The following is a 22936-nucleotide window of genomic DNA, read 5'->3' on the forward strand; positions in this document are numbered from 1 at the left end:
GACTTCAGATAACAGTACCTATCACATGTCCGATCCGCAACGCGCATGCAGCGCTTACAGGATGACTTTATTAACTAGGATCTAGTGATGATGCTTCAAACATATCTGTTATACAAACCGTTTGCTTGCTTGCTTTTTCTTGGAGATTTTTCGTAATAAACAAACCGACAGGAATCGAGTTAACTATGGACAAGACTCGGAAACCGGTTAAATTTCCAAACCGTTATCATGAACTTGACGCAAAACCTTTTAATTTCGGTTTCGCTCGAAAAACCGTTATTTTACCGGTTTTTGTGAGAACAATTCTTGTCAAATTAACCGGGTTATAGCAAGATTAACCGGTTTCTTCATGCTTCGGTGTCTATGTTTACTTGGCACAGCACCAGGCCGGCCAGCCGTTACTTCGCTCGTCGGATAAACCGTTTTTTTTTAGGTTACAATAAAGTTCTTAAAACGTTCACGTTCTTATAAAAGTTCGGAGGAAAACCGAAATAAACCGGTATTTACCGGTATTTTATAAACCGGTTCAGAGCCTTGACTATGGACGCCTCGAAACTGCTCAGCTCGCTCGATCAATCGAGTTAAACAGTATCGAGGTTACAGCTGGCGTGAATTCAAGTAAATGATTGAAATATATCATTCCTTTAGTAGGCCAGCTTTGATAAATCGTCATCATAATTATTCTTCTAACGCTCGGAGCTCCACTGCTAGAGACGGAGAGATAAATGCGACCGTTTATTGTTTGTCTGCATCTTTTTCACTCAATATAGCAAGAGCGATAGAGTTGGAAGACTTTTTTAAAGTTTCGAGGCATCAGCTGTGTCGGTACCGACACTCTTCATTGGCAAGCTGATGCTGTAGTGGCTCCGGTGAGGGTTTCGAGCACACAAATCGACAGTTTTTAGATATTTCTTATTTTTCACGACGCACGAGCTTGCGTATACTGCCATGAGCAGCCATCGAAATCTATCTACCTTCCACTGGCTTTTATAAACGTCAAAAAATATTCGAAAAAGTACCCTACCTACTGTCGCTAATTAATGTGTTCCATTTTGCGATACAGAAATGAAATGTCTCAAAAAAATAACAAATAAAACTAAACTAGAATTGGTGTCCGGACCGATCAAGCTGTTTCTATAAGAGGATTTGAGCTCTAAACCATGATGTAGAATGGTAACTTCGTTTTCTCGATGTTGAAAATCGATCACAGTTCAATCTACTTGCAATCAACAAATCTAATTATTAATTGCATAATGTGTACCTAGGAAAAGGTGGATGGCTTAATTGTGTGAGAGATGACATGAAACGAACGCGAGTGATTGATGAGATGACAGGCGAGAGAGGTATGGAAGAAAAAGACATGCTGCGTCGACCCCAAATGAATGGGATAAGGGCAAGCGAATAATGACGAATTGCCTAATGTGCAAGTCGGGCGACACTTATGAAAGAAATTAGCAATTTTACTTCTCCGAAATGACCATTTGCTTTACACCACGCTTTAATGTCAACCAGTGTCATCCTCATAGGAATTCACAAGTACCTACATGTGACACGAGCATCATGATCTGTAACTGAGACGTATTCGTTCAAAAGAGTTTACATCCCCAACAGTGCTGGTCAAATTTCAATGTTACGGCTCAAAGCACAAGGTTCACATTTAAAGATCAACTAAAATGAAAATAAGTGCGTGAAGTGCGTGCGTCAGCGCCCACTTTAGAAAGAGCTCTCAAGTTGGTTGTTGGTCAAAGCAAAAGTGTGATATCGGAGATCTGTTAAAAGTGGTTTGATAAGACTCTTCCCACTTCTCAGAAAGGCTATCGTCTGTATCAAGTGACCGGCGGAATGACCAACTACTGAGTAGGGGGAAATGTTTCTTGGTTCTAGAAACTACGATCTTTGTGCAATTAATTAGGTAATCCCATCTGAATAACGAAAGTGTGCCATTACTATATTTAAGTACCAGGCTATTAAATTTCTAGAATACATAATTGAAATCAAGGCAAGTCAAGTCAAGGCCAGTACTGTTAACTGTCCATGGGTGGACCTTATTATTACAAATGGCATAAGATCCACCGATGGACAGTTAAACAGCTAGTGTTGCTGTTTGTGCCTAACTTCACATCTTTATCATTGAATTTTATGAAATAAATTATTTTGCTAAAAAAATCATATTTAGTACAAGCTTTTATCGCTGACTGTACTTTTTTCCACAGGCAATTAATACTCATCAATTTTTTTTTTATATTCGTGTTTTTATTAGAACTAGGTTACTTCAAAATGTCTCTAAAACGGTCAAATAAATGAACCGTAAACAGACGCCTTGCATATTGCATACAAAATCGGCAACAATAAACACAAAAATCAAAACGCTCAGACACAGACAATTTCTTTCTCACTCCGTTCCCAAAATTTCTTTACGATTGGTTAAGTTTTGAAGGAGGAAAATGACGAGAACGGAACCTTGATTTCTGAGATTTTTACACAGGATTTTTCGTCTAAGCTGCAGTTGTCCTTTTTGCTCCAATTTTAGAAGCCGTCCCCGACAGCGCGACGGAAATATTTCCCTAAAATTCTCAAATATGAAAAGGGGCTTAGCTGGTATTTCCTCAAGTTAACTTTATAATTAGTTACACCTTATTTATTCCTCAAGTTACCTCCATGTAGAATAGAAAGACGAAGTTTATTACCTGTAAATAAAAGAAAAATCATTAACTTATATGTTCAAAGGCTGTAAAACGTTTATTGTTTTCTGTTCGATGCTTAGCATTGGCAATAAATACAAACAAGCATTTACTATAAGGCTCGTATACACTTTGCATAGAAGTATGTGGTATTACTGCCACCATACAATCAAAATTACGTCTATTTTAAAACGACATGTTCAAATAAAAATAACAAATATCTGTCTGGTACCTATTAGTTTTGCTGCACTATGCACTTAATGCTGGCTGTACACGTCGAGACCCTCTTGCCGAGAATCTCGGCACCGCTTCGATCCAATCCGAGACAAGACGAGGAAGAGCGAGACGAGAAGGGAGCAGTATGTTACACAATATTTAGATAAGTACCACGGTTACACTCACTTGATTTCTTCCACTCAAGCCCTGATCGGGTGATGGGTTCTGTAGTGTGCCTATGCGATTATACGAGCTTAAATGGCATACCCACGCCATCTCGTGTGTTCTTGCGTTGGCGGCAAAGCCGTGAAAATTAACTGTCACTGTCTATGCTATTGGTATGATGGCCGCGGGCTATACTAGAAGGGTGGAAGTCAAGTTACATTAGTGTGCGCGAGGGCATTGCCGAGCCGGTGTCTATATTTAAGTGTTACAAAATTTGTAATTAAACACTATCCCCCTTATTCATAAACGTGTACTAAAGTTACAATGCCGCTGATCATCGTTTGTCCCTTTCCATCATACCAATACGTCGGAAAGGGACAAAAGATGATCAGAGGCATCGTAACTTTAGTACACGTTTATGAATAAGGGGGTATAGGTTCAAAACAAGTCGCCAATAACGAAGAAGAATTCAAGTGAGTATAACCGTGATATTTAAATATTTTGAAATATGCCCCACGAAAGTTTAATTTCGATCAGTGTGTACTCGTTCTCGGCACGTCTCGGGGTGTCTCGACGAGTGTGTACAGCGCTGGGCAAACGTTCTAAAACTGTACATATAAACTCATTAGTCGACGTCTAGGTGTCAGAACGCATGCAGACGTTCCATTGTGTTGTTCACAATGTGTATTCTGGCCCATTGTCCTGCCCAATGGTCGGTGCATGAGTACGAGCATTGTTACCTGCAGACCATTACGTTTGACACAACATGATGTTGAGGATGCAATATACTGGAAAAGATGTGGTGTTAGCACATTCATACCCACTAAACCATATCATAATCGTGGTACGAAAGAGAATTTGAAATAGAGGTGCATTGTCAAAGTAAAATTTACAGCCACAGTACATTTACTACCATCTTTCGACACATGATTAAAACTTTTGACTTTGATCCTTATTATTTCACTGATGTGTGTTAAATTTGTTGAATATCAAAAAGTGGCCGAGTAAGGATCAATCAAATGGCGTTCTTAAAGTTTTAATCATGTGTCAAAAGATGGCAGTAAATTTACCGTGGCTACAAACTTTACTTTGAGAATCCATCTCTATCTCAAATTCTCTTTAGTGGTACGCATGTTCACGCTGGCTCAAGAAAAATTGAATATGAAGTCCACTCCACTAATATCTAGACTCGGCAAGCTCGGGCGAATTTTACCTTCCCATACAAACGGAGTTTCGTTCTCATTTTATAACTACGTGTTGGATTGTAATGAAACTTTTCACATACAATGACATGAGGTATATCTATGCTTGTAATTAGTTTATATAGCTCCAGCTTATATAACAAACGAAATAGAGCAAAAACATGTTTTTCGAAAAACTTAAATTCCCTATATTTTCACTGTGGTATCTGAGGCTATATAAACCAATTACAGGCATAGATATACCTTATCCTATTGTAAGTACAAAGTTTCAGAGCAATCTAGCTAGTCGTTTTAAAATGAGAGTAACTACGTTTGTATGGAGAACCGAGCTGCGGACTCCTAATCCTGGATAGTAACTATAGACGACCATAGAAAATGATTCCAGTCGCTTGCCTGTTTTAAGACAGTGGGGTTGGCAACTGTCTTCAACAGGCAAGCAATGATGCGCCTATGGCGCCACCCAGGGATCGGAAACCGGTATTTTTTGTATGGGAACGAAAACGGTATTTTTTCGTTCTTTGTTAATTACTTCATTTCTAATTAGGCAATCTAATAACACGAAGTCGTTATCTGAAAACACAACTGAGTCCTACATTTAGAGTATAAAATAAACCGAAATATATGGTTATTTCTATGTTTTTGCAAAAAACCGGTTCCGATCCCTGGCGCCACCATAGGTTTTGCCTGCCTCTAGTTTGGTTCTATCATCCAGGACATAAAATTACCAAAAATACATGAAAATACATTAACACTTCTCAGGACGCAGGAAAACCTATGCTGATGTCATCTGTAAAATACTTCGACCGGCCAACCCCACTGAGCTACAGAATCCAATAAGGACAGCCCTAGAACAAAATGAGCCCAATTAGCTCCTGATTGTCTGAAGGGTTGAAATCATAGTAAACAGGTAAATAAAGAACAAGTTTTCTCAAACTGGACCTTCTAATAACAGGTTAGCTTATTATGAGTATTATGACACACAGCTCAACAACTTTAACAAAACGCAGAGAAGGTGAGCCAGAATTAGTAGAGAAGTGACTCATTTTTACGAGCTTTTATTTAACTTGCCCTGTTAGTATGTTAGTTGGTTGGTTAGAGTGGGTCTAATCTTGGAAGTTAAATTTGACCCACTTTCCGATTTACGATTGAGCTGAAAATTTTGCGTAGGTACATATGTAAGTCGGATGACAATGCAATATTATTATGACTTGGAGCTGTGTTGAAACAACACAACCTAATCGTGTTTTGCGTTTTAAAAATTGTCTCGATGAGTATTAGTTGCCTGTGGTAAAAAAAGTACAGTCAGCGATAAATAGCTTGTACAAAAAATTAAATTTTAATCTGCATTATATTTTTTTATTTGTTTATTTATGATTCGCATTCGTCGATTTTGATAATGAGGTCAAGACGGTTAAAATAAATACTTGAACGGAAGAAAATATTATACTTGGTAAGATTATCCCTCATCAGGGTCATAAGGCTCTCAGAAGGAAGAATTTCCATTTTTCACGGTCCAGCGCGTCCTCCATCAGCTCCGTCCAGCCGAGGCCAACTAGTGCAGTCTCCTTTTCCACTGTGCGCCTCCAGGTGGTACGTGGGCGACCTTGTCCCCTTGTTCCGGGTATTTTCCAAGTCAACCCTTGCTTGGATAGGTGGTTTTTTGGCCTTCATAAAACATGCCCTATCCAGCGCCATTTCCGCAGAAGTATCTCCTTAGCCAAAGGGTTTTGTCCGGTCACTTGGTAAGATATGTTAAGTTGATTTTGAACACCTCGTCCGCTCAGCAACTTGTGCTGCTGACAACACGCGTGACGAGGGTGTGGATTTACGAGCAAATAAGGCAGCTCGCGCGACATCTGCTGTTTGCTGACAAATGTATGTTCCCGGCATATTTGTCTAGGACACATAACATAATGGTGTGTCGAGAGTGTCGAGACACTCGAGACGACGTGTGGACACTTGGGAGGTTTGCTTTACTTTATTGAAAATATTTTGACACAATTTGTTGTATATCGACCACACCCAAGTAGCACACGGGGTGGGAAATAGCTCGTATATCATATCTATTTAGATACTTAAGTGAAATATATAGCCATGACTAAGTTCTATATAGGTGGAAAGAACCCATATAGACCCAATATAGACCAAAAAGGAGAAAAATTGCAGCCTATTTTTAGGGTTCCGTAGCCAAATGGCAAAAAACGGAACCCTTATAGATTCGTCATGTCCGTCTGTCTGTACGATTCTGTCACAGCCACTTTTTTCCGAAACTATAAAAGCTATACTGTTCAAACTTGGTAAGTAGATGTATTCTATGAACCGCATTATGATGTTCACACAAAAATAGAAAAAAAAAACAATAAATTTTGGGGGTTCCCCATACTTAGAACTGAAACTCAAAAAATCTTTTTTCATCAAACTCATACGTGTGGGGTATCTATGGATAGGTCTTTAAAAATGATATTGAGGTTTCTAATATCATTTTTTTCTAAACTGAAAAGTTTGCGCGAGAGACACTTCCAAAGTGGTAAAAAGTGTGTCCCCCCCCCCCCCCCGTAACTTCTAAAATAACAGAATGAAAAATCTAAAAAAAATATATGATATACATTGCCATGCAAACTTCCACCGAAAATTGGTTCGAACGAGATCTAGTAAGTAGTTTTTTTTTAATACGTCATAAAAATTTAAAAAAAAAAAATTTTTCATCAAACCCATACGTGTGGGGTATCTATGGATAGGTCTTCAAAAATGATATTTAGGTTTCTAATATCATTTTTTTCTAAACTGAAAAGTTTGCGCGAGAGACACTTCCAAAGTGGTAAAAAGTGTCCCCCCCCCCCCCCCCGTAACTTCTAAAATAACAGAATGAAAAATCTAAAAAAAATATATGATATACATTGCCATGCAAACTTCCACCGAAAATTGGTTCGAACGAGATCTAGTAAGTAGTTTTTTTTTAATACGTCATAAAAATTTAAAAAAAAAATTTTTTTCATCAAACCCATACGTGTGGGGTATCTATGGATAGGTCTTCAAAAATGATATTTAGGTTTCTAATATCATTTTTTTCTAAACTGAATAGTTTGCGCGAGAGACACTTCCAAAGTGAAAAAATGTGTGTCCCCCCCCCTGTAACTTCTAAAATAACAGAATGAAAAATCTAAAAAAAATATATGATATACATTACCATGCAAACTTCCACCGAAAATTGGTTTGAACGAGATCTAGTGAATAGTTTTTTTTTAATACGTCAATAAATTAAAAAAAAATTTTTTTCATCAAACCCATACGTGTGGGGTATCTATGGATAGGTCTTCAAAAATGATATTTAGTTTCCTAACATCATTTTTTTCTAAACTGAATAGTTTGCGCGAGAGACAGTTCCAAAGTGGTAAAATGTGTGTCCAAAGTGGTAAAATGTTGAACAAGATCTAGCAAGTAGATTTTTTTTTAATACGTCTTAAATGGTACGGAACCCTTCATGCGCGAGTCCGACTCGCACTTGGCCGCTTTTTGGTTCTAAATTGAATCCATAAGAGATCTCTCGATTACCTTAAGTGGCAATTAGAACTATGGGTGACAGTTATGCGCAGTGAACGATTTATATTGAACGAATGAATGTATTACAATTTCAGTTCGGTCAAGGAGTGATAAATGAGACGCCCAATTTCCTTTGAGTGGCGTGGCAACAATTAAAACAATAAGTTGTGTTTTTTAAAAGTGACTGCCATTTTAATTTTGGATGTACATATCTGTTTGGTAAAGTGATGAAAACTTCACGTTATACAGGAATTGAAATAAGCACGAAATCCTTGGGAATGATTTTTTACTGTGAAACTATAGTATGGTTTCTTTGTAAATTTCGATGCGCCTTTGATTTGATCCAGGAATATTTAAAAGGAGAGTGCTAAATCAAATGAGGAATTGATACTGATAAGAAATAAAACTGTTAAAAACCTGACCTAATGATTGTAGGTTACGTACAATGTTAAAGTAACATCGTCACAACTATCAAAGGTCTGTGATTATGCGTCAGTGTGATAAAATTCTGTTTAAAATAATTCATTTTCAAGGACTCCATTTGTAAACATGGCGGAACAAAAAATATTTTACAGTGTTTATTTTCACTTATTTTTTCTCTATTCAGAACTATCAGGTCTGAAAATTACTTATTTGTATCTTGCGAGTGGCAAAGCAGTGAATGCTATTGACAGAGGAGGCGCCGCAATAGGAAAAATAAATCTGGGGGCAGGGTAGTGCCCCCGCCAAGACGAGCAAAGCGAAGCGCATGGCCTACCTTTTCTAAAAGCGCTTCGTCGTTTTTTTGAACCCTCATAACTTGGGTATGGATTATACCAGATAAACAAAATTCTCGGGGTATAATGTCAATAGTAGACTTATTAAGCATAAATAAATTCAGATGCATAGCTCTCATACTTAAGATTTTGTTCGTATCGGAAAAAACCCGATTTCGTCACTGACTCACTTCACTCACTCACTGATGATCACCAAAACCCTTGGGGTACTTCCTGAAGTCCTAGGAAGCAAAAATTTGGTATGTAGCATAGTATTAGTATACAAACAACAAAAGAAATAAAAAAAAATGGAAATTTATAACCCTTAAGGGGGTGAAAAGGGGGGTGGAATTTTGTATGGGGAATCAATAACCGCTCAACCGATTTAGATGAAATTTAGTGTGTAGATAGTTTTTCCTAAAGGGAGGGATATAGAATAGTTATCAACCCCATAATCACTCGTAAAGGTGAAAAGGGAAGGAAAAGGGCATTAGGGGGAATAGAGGAAAGTTTGTAGGGGGATCAGTAAAAAAAGAAGATTGTATAAAAGATGCCCCCAGATACGTATTTCGGGATTTTTAATAGTAAATTTCCCCCAACCATTATATATGTATCTGATAAATATTTAACTATTTGGTTGTACCCATTGGTATGTATTTCATTGTAATGTGTAATCTTATTCCTGTAATGTATTCGTGCACTACCTGTCACTAAAGCTTTTTGTTCTTTATATCCTGCTACCCTAAGGTTGTCTGGAAGAGATCGCTCACAGCGATAAGAACGCCTGTTGCTACCTTTATTTACATTGTAAATCTGTTACTGAATTTTTCTTCTGTGGTCCAATAAAGTGTATTTACTCTACTTACTTTACCATTTATATTAGGGGATGGAAGATTGTCATAAGCAACTTACAAAAAGAAGTGAAATCCTATCAAAAACATTTTCATGGAAAATGTTGCCTAGACGAAACCATAAGGCTCGCACTGTCAAAAAGTTATCAGATTTCTTGTAGAGCCAAGCTTCTAACTCTACAAGCCCTTACTTCACAAACTCTACACCTTAGCCAAAATATGTGGCTTGGCCGTTTCGTTACTACAAGTATACTTAGTGAATAAATTTTGCACCTTACGCCCATGTGACAGTAGCGAAACGGCCATGCCACATATTTTGACTCTTGTTGTAGAGTTTCTGAAGTTAGGGCTTGTAGAGTTAGAAGCTTGTCTCTACGAGAAATCTGATAACATTTTGACAGTGCGAGCCTTATGGTTTCGTCTTGGCAACATTTTCATGAAAATGTTTTTGATAGGATATTATGTATATGACCTAATTTTGGAACTGTTAGATCATTAGTGGTTTAAAATAAGTGAAAATAACTGCTTTTGGTTTTCAAGAACCTCCTATTGAGACTTAATTATGCGTTGGAGTGGCAATAAGAGTATTTCTAGCCCTTAAAGTTGCAATCACTTTAGGTTCCAAAAGGGCCGTAAAATTATCTCTTTAGCCACTATTGGTGATATACTACTCTATTATACTAGTCATTTGGAATTAAAAGTTCCAAATAAGAGTATGTTCCCACTTATATGTAGAAGTTGCTTATAAGTGACTTTAGGGCCTTATATAGCACTATTGCCTCTTATTCAGTGACAATTAAAACCTGCATGCAACTTTAAGTAGCAAAATCGACTTTACCCAACCATAAGTAATAAAGTAGAAACAATAAACGTTCCTAAGCAACTACAAGTGACAGGATGAACTCATATACGATTTTGAGTTGTGTTTAAAGGTATAAGTTTTATCAAACACTGTTAAACCACTCATTTAGAACATAAAGCTATAAGATAAGCTGCAAAATTCACTAATGTGCTGCTTGGGCAGCCATGCCCCTACGTTTGATTTTTTTAAATTATTATAAGAGTTTGGAGCATTTAAAAATTTGTATGAAACTGTTTTCCGCTCCAAATTATTACAATAATCAAAAAAACCCGGACAAGTGCGAGTCGGACTCGCCCACCGAGGGTTCCATACTTTTTAGTATTTGTTGTTATATCGGCAACAGAAATACATCATCTGTGAAAATTTCAACTGTCTAGCTATCACGGTTCATGAGATACAGCCTGGTGACAGACGGACGGATGGACGGACGGACGGCGGTCAGCGGAGTCTTAATAATAGGGTCCCGTTTTACCCTTTGGGTACGGAACCCTAAAAATCGATGGTGCTTTTGTTAATATACATCAAATTATGTAAAAATATTTTCCATAATGTCAATATCCAAAGAGGAAAATGGGGACTACGTTTGTATGGAGAAGCAGCCATCCCCTTTCCTCTTAGTCTAAAATGACCATCTTCTACCCATATACATAGCTTAACATGGTTGAACAAACAGCTAGCCTGCACATCAAAGATAAAAATATAAGTGACCATTAACCAAAAACATGTATTAATATTTTTATACATCCTTGAATGATAAACACGTGTTTTCTAGAACGTGTACAAAAAATACCGTACCGCCTGACCTCGCTAGTTTACAGTGTTCCGTACAAAACTTCATTCACAGAGCACTTATTATTAGATAACAACTGTAACACATAACCAGTAGCCAACACTAAACTTTAAATAATCCCTTATTTAAAGCTGGCCTTGAACAAGTTACACGCAAGGAAAGGACACGTGCCACACGTGTAAGGGCGTGACCCTCGCAGCTCAGTGGCTTGAAAGGCATACACTACCTCGCACAGACTCCACACCATTTAACCTTTCCAACTTTCGCGTTTTGAACACAAATTACAGAGATAATAGACGATAGTGTTTTGACATTTTACTGGGAAATCAGTTAACCGAGACCACGACCAGTGTAACCTGCGTCGAAGCGTCGGAAATAGAGGTAAAGAAATAAATTCCGATAAACCCCATGTAAATATTCATTATTAGTTAAGTTTCATTACAATCCAACACGTTGTTTTAAAATGAGAATGAAACTTCGTTTCTATGACAAGGTGAAATTCGGGCGAGCTTGCCCGGGACTTTGAAAATCTTAGATTAGAGAGTATAAATTGGTACAAAATTGCTTGGGTTTTAGATTGGGCAATCGAAATGTCATTTTTGTACCTGGGATATAATAACAGAGCTTAGTGTAGGAATGCCAGTGTGTGGAACACTGTCGCCCACTTTTTGTTAAACATAAGATAATGACCGTCATTTCATTATACATCTTCTTAATTAGCATATTTATTTACAAAAACAAATCTAATTACCAGTGTAAATCCAATAACAGATTGCATGCCTTAAGAAATAACAATGATATTATTTTACCAAAATCAAATAATTATATTCATTTTAAAAGAAGTATTGAGTACAATGGAATCAAAATTTTTATTTTTTTAAGTAATGACATAAAACAGTGCACTAATTTAAATAAATAAATAAATAAATATTATAGGACATTATTACACAAATTGACTAAGTCCCACAGTAAGCTCAATAAGGCTTGTGTTGAGGGTACTTAGACAACGATATAAATAATATATACAAATACTTAAATACATAGAAAACACCCATGACTCAGGAACAAATATCCATGCTCATCACACGGATAAATGCCCTTACCAGGATTTGAACCCGGAACCATCGGCTTCGTAGACAGGGTCACTACCCACTAGGCCAGACCGGTCGTCAAATGAATTCACAAAAAGGCTAAAATGTTATTTAATAAACAGACCTTATTACTCCTTGCAGGAATATTTCCAGAAACTGTATGAATAATAATAATATTTTATTTAAATTTGTATAATACTCGTAATAATTTTCTTAGCTTCAGAATTACCGAATTATTAGCTATAGAAATTTAATGTCATCGTAAACTTAGGCTAAATGTATTACCTAGTGTAAGTTTTGCATGCCAAGTGTGGCAGAACATGCATTCATGTAACCTATCTACTACCTACCTACTATCTACATGACAAATTGTAATATCTGTGTAATGTTCTAGCAAAATAAATGATTCTGATTCTGGTTGTGATCGCAATCCACTCCATTTAGTTGGTAAATGATCTGTGACACAAGGGAGCTACCCTTCGCTTGTTGTATCGTCCAGGTCGTTACGTTACAGTGAATATTTAACACCTTCACTATCGATTATCGACGACTTTAAGTATTAGTGCGACTGCGAGGCAATTAGGGTAGGGTGGGGTTAAAACGTCCGCGAGTAAAAAAGTGTATTAAGTCGTCCCCTAATCTCCTTTTCCATTTTTTTTTTTTGACATTATTACACAAATTGAGTAATAAAGTCCCACAGTAAACTCAATAAGGCTTGTGTTGCGGGTACTTAGACAACGATATATATAATATAAATATTTATAAATACTTAAATACATAGAAAACACCCATGACTCTGGAACAAACATCACAAGAATAAATGCGCTTACCAGGATTTGAACCCGGGACTATAACGTAGCGGGAATATAAACTGCCCCAAAGATTTTAATAACTTAAGTGTAGTCATAATCATAATACAGGCCTTGTTTTACATATACCCTTAGAAATTATGACTTAAGTATTCCTTTTAATGACTCTGATATTGAATTCCGGTATTGGAATCATTAAAACGTTTGCGAAACGAAAATACGATGGAAAATAATTGATTTTTCGCTTTTGTTATTAAAAAGTCAGGCGCGCGCGCTCATTAGTGACGCACGGTTTCTGTTGTTATCGGCGCGTATGCGAGTGTCGTAAATATGTCGAAGTCGGTGCAGTGTAATTCGTGCCGAATAGTGATAAACGAAATGTTGTGTTATATACAAAATAAACTCTCTTAATGGGAGAGGATTCAATTGTGCGGTTGTGTACATCGGCGTTTACTAGTGAAGAAATTCAAACGTCAAAGTCGTTACTGTTCGAATCGCTGCCTACAAATAAGCGAAAAGTACAGCGAAAAGGCGATGGAAAAGGTCAACGTGACATTAACGACATTGTACAATTAATGAAGACTACAGATCCCGATGTGATACCTATATTTGTGGCAAGAGAATTGGAAAAATTGCCGCCAGTGACTTTTGACCATTTGGACTGTACGAAACTGTTAAAAGATTTGGTACGGCTTCAAGCTGATATTGACACAGTTAAAACGAACTACGCAACACTCAATGATCTTGAGGTATTAAAGAGTGAATTGTTACCAATTAATAGTGAATCTCCACCAGCGCGTCTGTCCGTATGTAAGGTAAACAATAGGCGCGGAGCCTGGTGTATGGATAGCGGCCCAGTAGGATTATCTCATAGTTCTCATATTCAGGAAACAAGTGGGAGGGTTAGTGACCCATCAGTAAAAGAGCATACCCTGTCTTTTATACAAACCGACGAAAATCAGAAAAGTACATCAATGGAACTAGCGAGTGATCAATCTACCTCACAGTGCGTAGCGGGCGATAAAACTACCGCGGTACCTGGGCCGGCCGGCGCGGGCGCGTCGGGCGATATGAGTCATTCGGGCGAACAGCTGTTTGAACTTGAACCCGCGAGTACATCGAAGGGTAAAATCAGTAGCGAATGTGCTGAGAAACAGTGCGACTTGCAACTTACGGAACAAAATAGACAAAATTATATTAGGAGGGACGATGACGGTTATGAAACGGTAACTTATAAGAAGAAGAAAGCTAATTATCGCTACAGAGGTCAATTTGGCGTGGCAAATGACTCAAATACGAAATTTAAGGCTGCGGAACGTAAGACTCCGGTTTTCATATCTAACGTGCATAAAGACACACAGGAAAAAGACATTATCGAATATATTATGGTCAAAACGAAGGAAAAAGTATTTTTAGAGAAGATAGACATAAAAAGAGATACTGGTCACAAAGCGTACAAGTTTTTCGTTAGTCCGAATAAATTATCTTTGTTCCTGGATAAAAATATATGGCCGCAAGGTATTATTTTTCGTAAGTTCGTGCATTTTCAGTACGGACACGCGATCGGTACGAGAACTGAGAACGGTAAGCATGATATTATAAATAAATAAATGGATAGTACGATATATAAATTTGCTAGCTTTAACTGCAAAAACGTAAAGCGCTCAATAGGTACTGTTAAGGAATTGTGCCGATCCTGCCATATTGTCGCTTTGCAAGAAACTTGGCTAACTCCGGAAGAGACTGTATTCCTGAATACAATTGATGAAGATTTCTGCGCAACTGGTACGTCTGCCATGAATACCAGCGAGGGCATGATGGTCGGTCGCCCGTACGGCGGGGTTGGCCTCTTATTTCGTAAATCGGTGTTTCAAAATGTTTCTGTTGTGCAGTGCGATAATGCTCGTTTGTGCGCGATCAAAATTATGACAAATGACAATCAACCGATATTAGTGGTCAGTGTATACATGCCTACGGACTGCAGTGACAACTTGGGCGAATTCACGGACTGCCTGGGAGCGGTGAGTGCGATAATTGATGAGTGTGGGATAGAATCAGTATACATAATGGGCGATTTTAATGCTCATCCGCACGAACGTTTCTATAGTGAGCTGATTAATCATTGCGACGAACAAAAATGGTGCTGTATGGACGTGGATAAGTTGGGGATTACGTCAGATACTTACACTTTTTTTAGTGATGTGCATTTATGTAGGAGATGGTTGGATCACTTTGTACTATCGCAGTCGGCGGTGCCCTCCGTTCGCAATGTTTATGTAAATAACAATTGTGTTACGTGGTCGGACCATTTTCCTATATTTTTGGAATGTGACCTTAATGTTATAGTCTCTAGACTCTCTAGAATAACAAGACAGGTTCACGTAGATAAAAATGTAATATGGGGGGAGAGAACGACGGAGCAAATTGTTGTTTATCGCGACGAATGTCATCAAAGACTGCGTTTAATTAATTTTCCAATAGAATTAGAGTCCTGTGCCGATAGGTACTGTCAGGAACAGGGACATAAAAAAGTTTTGGACCGGCTATATGAGGAAATCGTTGATGCGCTTAAGAGTGCAGCAACTGTCGGTCGGGGAGACAGGCAACCGAGGGCTAAGAAACGGATTGTAGGTTGGAACAAACATGTTAGTGCCGCTCACCGGGTGGCTAGACAAAGGTATTGTGATTGGATAATGGCTGGAAAGCCTGAAAGTGGTACTCTTTTTAATGAGATGCGTGAAAGTCGCAAGGTCTTTAAATCGCGCTTGAAATGGTGCCAAGATCACGAAGATCAAATAAAGATGGACATTATTACCTCTCATCATTCAAAGAAGGATTTCCGCTCCTTTTGGAAGGCCACAAACAAATTAAAACCTTTGACTAGTCACCCGGCTAGCGTTGAGGGCGTTAGCGACCCAAAAAGCATTGCTAACCTCTTTAAGGACCATTTCGTTATAAAATCGGCTTTAGGCCCAACGAAGTTGGAGGGGTTAAATAGTGAGGCCGAGATAGAGAGTGTGGGTCCTAGCCTTACTGCTAAGGACATTGCTAAAATTATAAAATCAATGTCTGGAGGTAAATCCCCGGGATACGACGGTCTCTCTGTTGAGCACCTCCAACATGCTGGTCCCCACATATCGAGAGTGTTGGCAATGTTTTATACCTTGTGTATCAGGCATTCTTATCTGCCAGATAATCTAATGCGGACGATCGTCGTACCTATTGTTAAAAACAGGACCGGAGACCTGGCAGATAGGAGTAACTACAGACCCATTTCGTTGGCAACAGTCATGGCAAAAATACTTGATAGTGTGCTTAACTCCCAGTTAAATAGCCATGTGAAACTGCATGATAACCAACTAGGTTTCCGACCACAGTTATCTACTGAGTCTGCGATCCTATGTCTTAAGCACACTGTCAGGTATTATGCCAAAAGTAAAACCCCGGTGGTGGCCTGTTTCCTTGACCTGTCTAAGGCTTTTGACCTGGTTTCCTATGATATACTGTGGAAGAAGCTGGAGAATACCAGTGTACCGCAGGAAACCATTAGAATATTTAAGTATTGGTATGGAAACCAGGTCAACTGCGTTAGATGGGCAGACGTGCTATCTGATGAGTACAGGTTGGAGTGCGGGGTGAGACAGGGGGGGTTGACTTCACCTACGCTCTTCAACCTGTATGTTAATGGACTAATCGAGGCGCTCAGTAGAACCCATGTCGGCTGTCATGTGGATGGAGTTTGTGTCAACAACATAAGCTATGCGGACGACATGGTGCTGCTGAGCGCGTCGGTGTGTGGGCTGCGTAAACTGTTGCGAATTTGCGAAACGTATGTCTCAAATCATGGTCTTAAATATAACGCAACCAAGAGTCAGTTCATGGTGTTTGAGTGCGGTCGCAAGAAGACAATGGATATTCCTGCTATTTGCCTCAATGGTACCCCCATAGATAGAGTGGACCATTTTAAGTACCTAGGCCATCTTCTCGCGACCGACCTCAAGGACGACCTGGATATGGAGAGGGAACGAAGGGCCCTGTCGGTCCGGGCGAATATGATCGCCCGCAGATTTGCAAGGTGCTCAAAAGAGGTTAAAGTCACACTATTTAGGGCATTTTGCACTTCCCTCTACACTTGCAATTTGTGGGCACAGTATACGCAACGGGCATACGGGGCCCTTAGGGTCCAGTACAACAATGCGTTCCGGGTGCTGATGGGGCTGCCCCGTTTCTGTAGCGCATCAGGGATGTTCGTGACGGCGCGCGTGGACTGTTTTTATACTACCATGCGTTCACGCGCAGCATCCCTGGTGCGCCGGGTGCGTGGCAGTCCCAACAGCATCCTACGAATGATAGCGGATAGGGTCGACTGTCCCTACTTGTCGCACTGTGAGGGATTGCATTCCCCCATCAGTGTTGTTTTATTTTAAATTAGTGTTTGTTGTACCTACTAACCCCTTAGTTTGTAAGTTCTACTAATGAAAATATGTGTCCATGTGTTACATGTAATAAAAATATTCATTCATTCATTCATTCATTCAAAAACCACAAAACAGGAAAGTGACTAACAAGGAAAGCTACCCAACTGTCCGGTTCCGATTTGATTTATATTTATATATGTTATAGAGTAGTCTAAAATAACGGACACGAATTTTTTTTTAGCTGCCCTCAACTTGAGTTTAAGCAGATATAACAAAACACGTGTACATTATTTTTTCCTGTTCTCAAACATATACTCAAACAAGCCATTAACTAGCAAGTTGCTCGAGCATCACTTTCTATAGGAATTAGAAGATTTAGTAACTTTTTAGTACTTTGGAGGACAATTTCTCCCAATAGGTTGAGTTTGGGCAGCTAAAAAAAAATACGTGTCCGTTATTTTAGACTACTCTATAACATATATAAATATAAATCAAATCGGAACGGGTACCTTTCCTTGTAAGTCACACTAACTCGTAAATTGTGCTAATACTGCTAATGTACATAAATGCATAGGGAAAGTCCGGATGAGTTCATTTTATGAACAGTCTTTAGTTATCTCTAACTGCCGGCTTAGTATAGCGTAGCGGTAAAACCCCGTGTTTAACTTTACCTATGTAACCTAAGTACGTTAAATGTAAATATTTTTTCCTTTTTATTGTGGAACGGCCCCCAACAGGGAGGATAGGTTTGGACCGGCAATCCAAAGATTTGGGATCGAGTCCCACGTTGACCAGAGTTGATCATCCTTGATTTTTCATTGTGATTGACATCTGTATATAGGTACAATTTGTAACCTACGTTTTCTAACACTACTCATGTAAATTACAAATATTTCTATGTTGGAAGCATTCGTATGCATGCATTAACCATTATTGCCGTAGGTAGGAACTAGGGCTCGCGGTCGTGTCCGGGTTTCGTGTACACGTGTTCGGTACCCGTTTCCTATCTACACGTACACGGTTTTCTGACCTTGTTCGTGTAACCAAATCAAATTGTTCTACACGTGTAGTCGAGTTCACGTGTAATTAAGATCCATGTACCGGGTACACGGCCAAATGGACCTTAAATACACGTGGGTCTAACCCGTCCTTGCCGTGTAGTGGATATTGATGTCATGTATAGCTTTAAATAAAACATAGATTCAGGTTCAAGAGCTCCGATTGTTTAACAGTTTTATCGGATTTTTAATGTGATTGATACTGTGTTGTGTTATACCAATTTTTTTTTGTACATATTTTGAAATCTTGAAAGTTGTTTATTGTCTTGTTGTGTATTGTATGAATTATTGAAACAAAGTCTACGTACCTACTCATTATTGGCATTACCAATCAATCCGGTAAAACTGCAAAGTAATGGCATGTTACTAATCTCTCTTATATTCAATCGTATCTCTTCATAGCACAAATCTCTGCTACACGAAAATGAAGGTTCTAAGGTAAATAAGATCCGTTATTTCATGTATCCGTGTACCCGTGTAAACGTTTCTGAATCCGGGCGGGTTCGTGTAGTTCGGGTTCTTAGTACCGCCGGGCTTAAGAACACGGGTACCCGTGTCAGCGTGTAACACGTGTATCGGGAGGACTAGTAGGAACAGTAAGCATATAGTTGTGCCGTTCTCGGGAACGTTTTCTGTATTGTATGAAGAACGTTCTCGCTCAAGAATATTCCCCATAGTAAACGGAGAACGTTCTCGAGATTGGTAAAACTCTAAGTCAGGGATGAAACAACACGCCAAAAGTATATTCCAAATAACTTTTCCAAATATAGATAAATCTCTACGTTCAAAAGTATATATTTTACAGTCTTATTTGTTCTACATATAGAACCATCACTTTTTGTTAAACTGTTCCAGAATGGTAGATACTTTTGAGACCTTGTTTGATACGCTATATTTGATGCAGACTGTACATCTTAAATTTTTGGTTACATTACAGCTAATCTAATTAAAGAAAACTATTGTTGTATGTGGTTACAAATGCTTAAAAGATGCAGCTGCGCGTCCAATCGTGACAGGAGGAACAAAGGATGACTCAAACTAGAACGGCCCGGGTCGGGGCCGGGCGTCCGACACTTCGTTTTCTATAAAGGATGATCAGTTATCACGTGATGCTTTATATACAAAACGAAGCGTCCGAAGCCTCGGCTCGGACACGGGCCGTTCTAATGTCTGTCATCTTTTAACTTTTATTCTTTTAATCTCTCTATTCTTTAAAAACTTCCAAAATATTTTAACCACAGAGTAACTTATGTAGTTACTAATTGCATGAGCGTCACTAGTGCACTAAACACTAGTAAACTCGTTTATAGCCTAGTCCACCTGTTAGTGTCCACACGTCGCCACGCCGGCTAGGTGAATCTAATCGCGGACCACTTTCCACGAACTTTCCACGAATACGTACTAACACTGGTCATCGGTAGACCTTATCTCTTCGCAATAAGGTTTAGGAAGTATCAATTAACAGTGAGGACAGTACAACGTGTCTAGCAAGTGGCAGGCAATGGCTTTTCTCTCGCAAGCTTGAAAGTAAAGGCCAATTATAGCAATTAAATCGGAAGTTTTGCTTTGTCACTAGTTTTAATCTGACATAATTGGATACTTTCCCATAGACAAGCGAAATTGTATCACAGCTATCAAAACTCTTTATTAAATCTCACGAAAAACCAGACCACACTGAAGTTTTCTGCGCTCATATTCATTAATATAAATAAGAAGGCGCGTTCGGCCTTTAAGAGGAATTCCTAGTTGCGATTTTCCCATACAAACGCTCTCGACTGATTCCTCCCTGGATTTTTAACCTAGAGCAGTGATTTTTTCAAATAAGATCAATATCATCAATATCTGTGCCGCTATGTTTTGCTTTTTTTGGATTATTTTATTTTGAAGAAAGATACAGCCCCTCGAAAATCGCAAAAACGGCTCAATTGAATTGGTTGTAAAAAAAGGCACAGTATACAAATATGACAAAAAATATCCAAAAAATCAAAACATAGCGGCATAGATTATTTCTTTCTCTTGCAGTTTCCAAAATTTCATAAAAATTGATTGCGTTTTGGAGGAGGAAACAGTCGAGAGCGAAACCTCGATTTTTGAGTTTTTTGCGTGTGAATTTCAGTCCGGGCTGCAGTTGTCCTTATCGCACGAATTGGAGGCGGAGACAGTTTCTAAACACCTACAGAAGGAATAGTGATGGCCATAACATCCTTATTAGGGATTGCAGAACCGGTACTGTTTTAAAGAACCAGGATTTCCCGGTACTTTCGTAACTGGTCTAATTATTTCATTATTTTAAATAAAACGACAGCATTTTGCGATTTGACCACTTTTCGTATTATAATTTAATAATCACAGTCATGTTCTTTTACTACGTATAATGACAATAAACAAGGCAATTTTTTTTAGAAATATACTTAGTATTTTACATTGCTCACACTTGTGCGTCACAAGTAAAAGATAACTACTTTGATGTTTGCCACTAGATGGCAAATTTAATGCAATTACATTGACGAGGGGATTTATATACTTATAAGTATCGCAGTCGTATTGTATAATCCGCCGTATTACATTACGGCTAGCCGATATCAAAATAAGGGCCATTTTGAAATGCGGCGGTTCAAAGATTAAGGTATGTTGGGTAAATACCGGATGCGGGTGAAGAACGTAGGACATTCATTTCTCCCTAATTTGGCTTTATTTTTTAATGTTGGCAACATTGTGTAAGACGCCATTTCATTGCGCCTCGACTGCCAGTGTCCCCGCGTTGCTCAGGGAGTCGGGCTTGTGCTATGCGCAATCACAGAGAGCAAGGTAAATTTCGCGAATTTGAATTCGCCCTATAATTTATTTTGCGTATTGTGATGAAACTGTTTGTTTTTGTAATTGTGTTAACAGACCTAGCACTGCTGTAGACCGATATCCGATCGTGACCCATCCAGGTAAAGGTCGAAAAGAAACAATCCGATCTTTACCTATTTAAAACAACAGTGATTGTCAAACTTTAAATTTTCTTCAATTTACCTACTGACCTACTTAATTATCACATTTATTGTTTTCTTGATCAATGATCACACTTTCGTACCATTATTTTTATCCAGTTGTATGTATATGTACACTTACTTACTGACAATGTAATTTTTTTAATTTCCGCAACCCAAAGGTTGCCTGGAAGAGATCGCTTTTTAGCGATAAGACCGCATGTTGTTTACCTGTGCTTATGTTTCTGTTTTCTCTTGTATTGTTTTCTTTTATTGAGGTGTGCAATAAAAAGTATTTATATTGTATAGGGATGATGATACATGTTGAATTTTATTACAAAATCGAGTAAAATAGATAGCAAATGAAAATGAGCAATTTTTCGGATACGAACATACGGATGCATATGTAGATGTGCACGCATACATACATAGCTAGTTTCGGATACAAAATAGAGATAGGGCTTCGAAATTAGTTTCCTTAAAATGCTTCAAGAGGGCTCTCTTTTCCTATATATTTACTTTACTCTTTACATACGATCCTTACATTTTATATAAAAAAAGATTATATATCAACTATATATTATATACATCATTGCAAAATTAAACCAATAAAATCGCAATTTTACTTATTTTCCATACTTCAAGATGGGCTCGCAGTGACCTTGACCTTTTTAAAGAACTATTTAGTCTTTTTGATTTTTAAGTTTGATTCTTATTTTTTTGGCGACCTTCATTAAAAATGATTGGGCACGATTATTTTTTATTTTGATTTTTGTCCCTCCTACTTAAGTACTTAATATATTCCAGTATACGTTATACATTCCTTTCAATAAACAATACATTTACACTTTCACTAAACCTGTACAGTTCACGAGATCTTAAATTGTCAAAACTTCGAAACCTATCTATTATTTTAGTGGTTTTTCTTATTTTATTACTTCGAGTAAACCTTACAATAAGAGGTTTCTTAGCACATTGTTTACTTATCAAATTGCCTTATGAGGTATGACATAGGTATCAAAGTTTGAGATCCACAATTTTACCAATCGTTGTATCAGGGTTAAGATCGGATACAAAAATACGAAAAAAAAACTTTCGTTGACAACTTTTAAGTTTGTAATTATTGGTGGCTGTAATGTAATTTATATACAATGGAGAAGGGCAGACACCGGATCTATTTCTTTATGATACCTTATTCTCTTTCCATTAGAAGCAACTTTTTTTCACCATTCGATGTTCTCCCTTGATGGCAAAACACTCGTTACCCTAACCGTTCTATATTGAAGAATACCAAAATTCAGGCCGAATCTACGGTTATTATTTAACGATTCGCTCCATACTTCAAGAATCTGTCACGTGCTGAGATCTCGAAAAAACATTTTTTCACGAGTTCTCTCAATTGGTCCCAAAATTGTCCGGCATTACCCAGATTGTCATTGTCATCAAGTTTAGCCCCATCGTACTACAAGTTAAATAGATTGTAGTTTAAACATATATTTATACCTACTTACAAAATTTCACAA

At 38.1% G+C, this 22936-nt stretch overlaps 2 protein-coding genes across 5 annotated transcripts in view; one reads left to right on the forward strand and one right to left on the reverse strand.

Moving 5' to 3' along the window:
• LOC133521824 (prominin-like protein) overlaps positions 1 to 22936 on the reverse strand; it is a 130416-nt gene that overhangs the window by 64822 nt on the left and 42658 nt on the right. The window lies entirely within an intron of this gene.
• LOC133521823 (uncharacterized) lies at positions 13228 to 17484 on the forward strand. The gene has a single exon (XM_061856903.1). It carries the CDS (start codon positions 13373 to 13375, stop codon positions 14570 to 14572), a length of 1200 nt encoding a protein of 399 aa, XP_061712887.1. The 5' UTR covers positions 13228 to 13372; the 3' UTR covers positions 14573 to 17484.

This window comes from Cydia pomonella, chromosome 10 (assembly GCF_033807575.1).
Source record: "Cydia pomonella isolate Wapato2018A chromosome 10, ilCydPomo1, whole genome shotgun sequence".
Lineage (NCBI taxonomy): Eukaryota > Metazoa > Arthropoda > Insecta > Lepidoptera > Tortricidae > Cydia > Cydia pomonella.

Coding starts and splice junctions, on each gene's coding strand:
- LOC133521823 (XM_061856903.1), top strand. CDS start 13,373: ATGGGAGAGGATTCAATTGTGCGGTTGTGTACATCGGCGTTTACTAGT.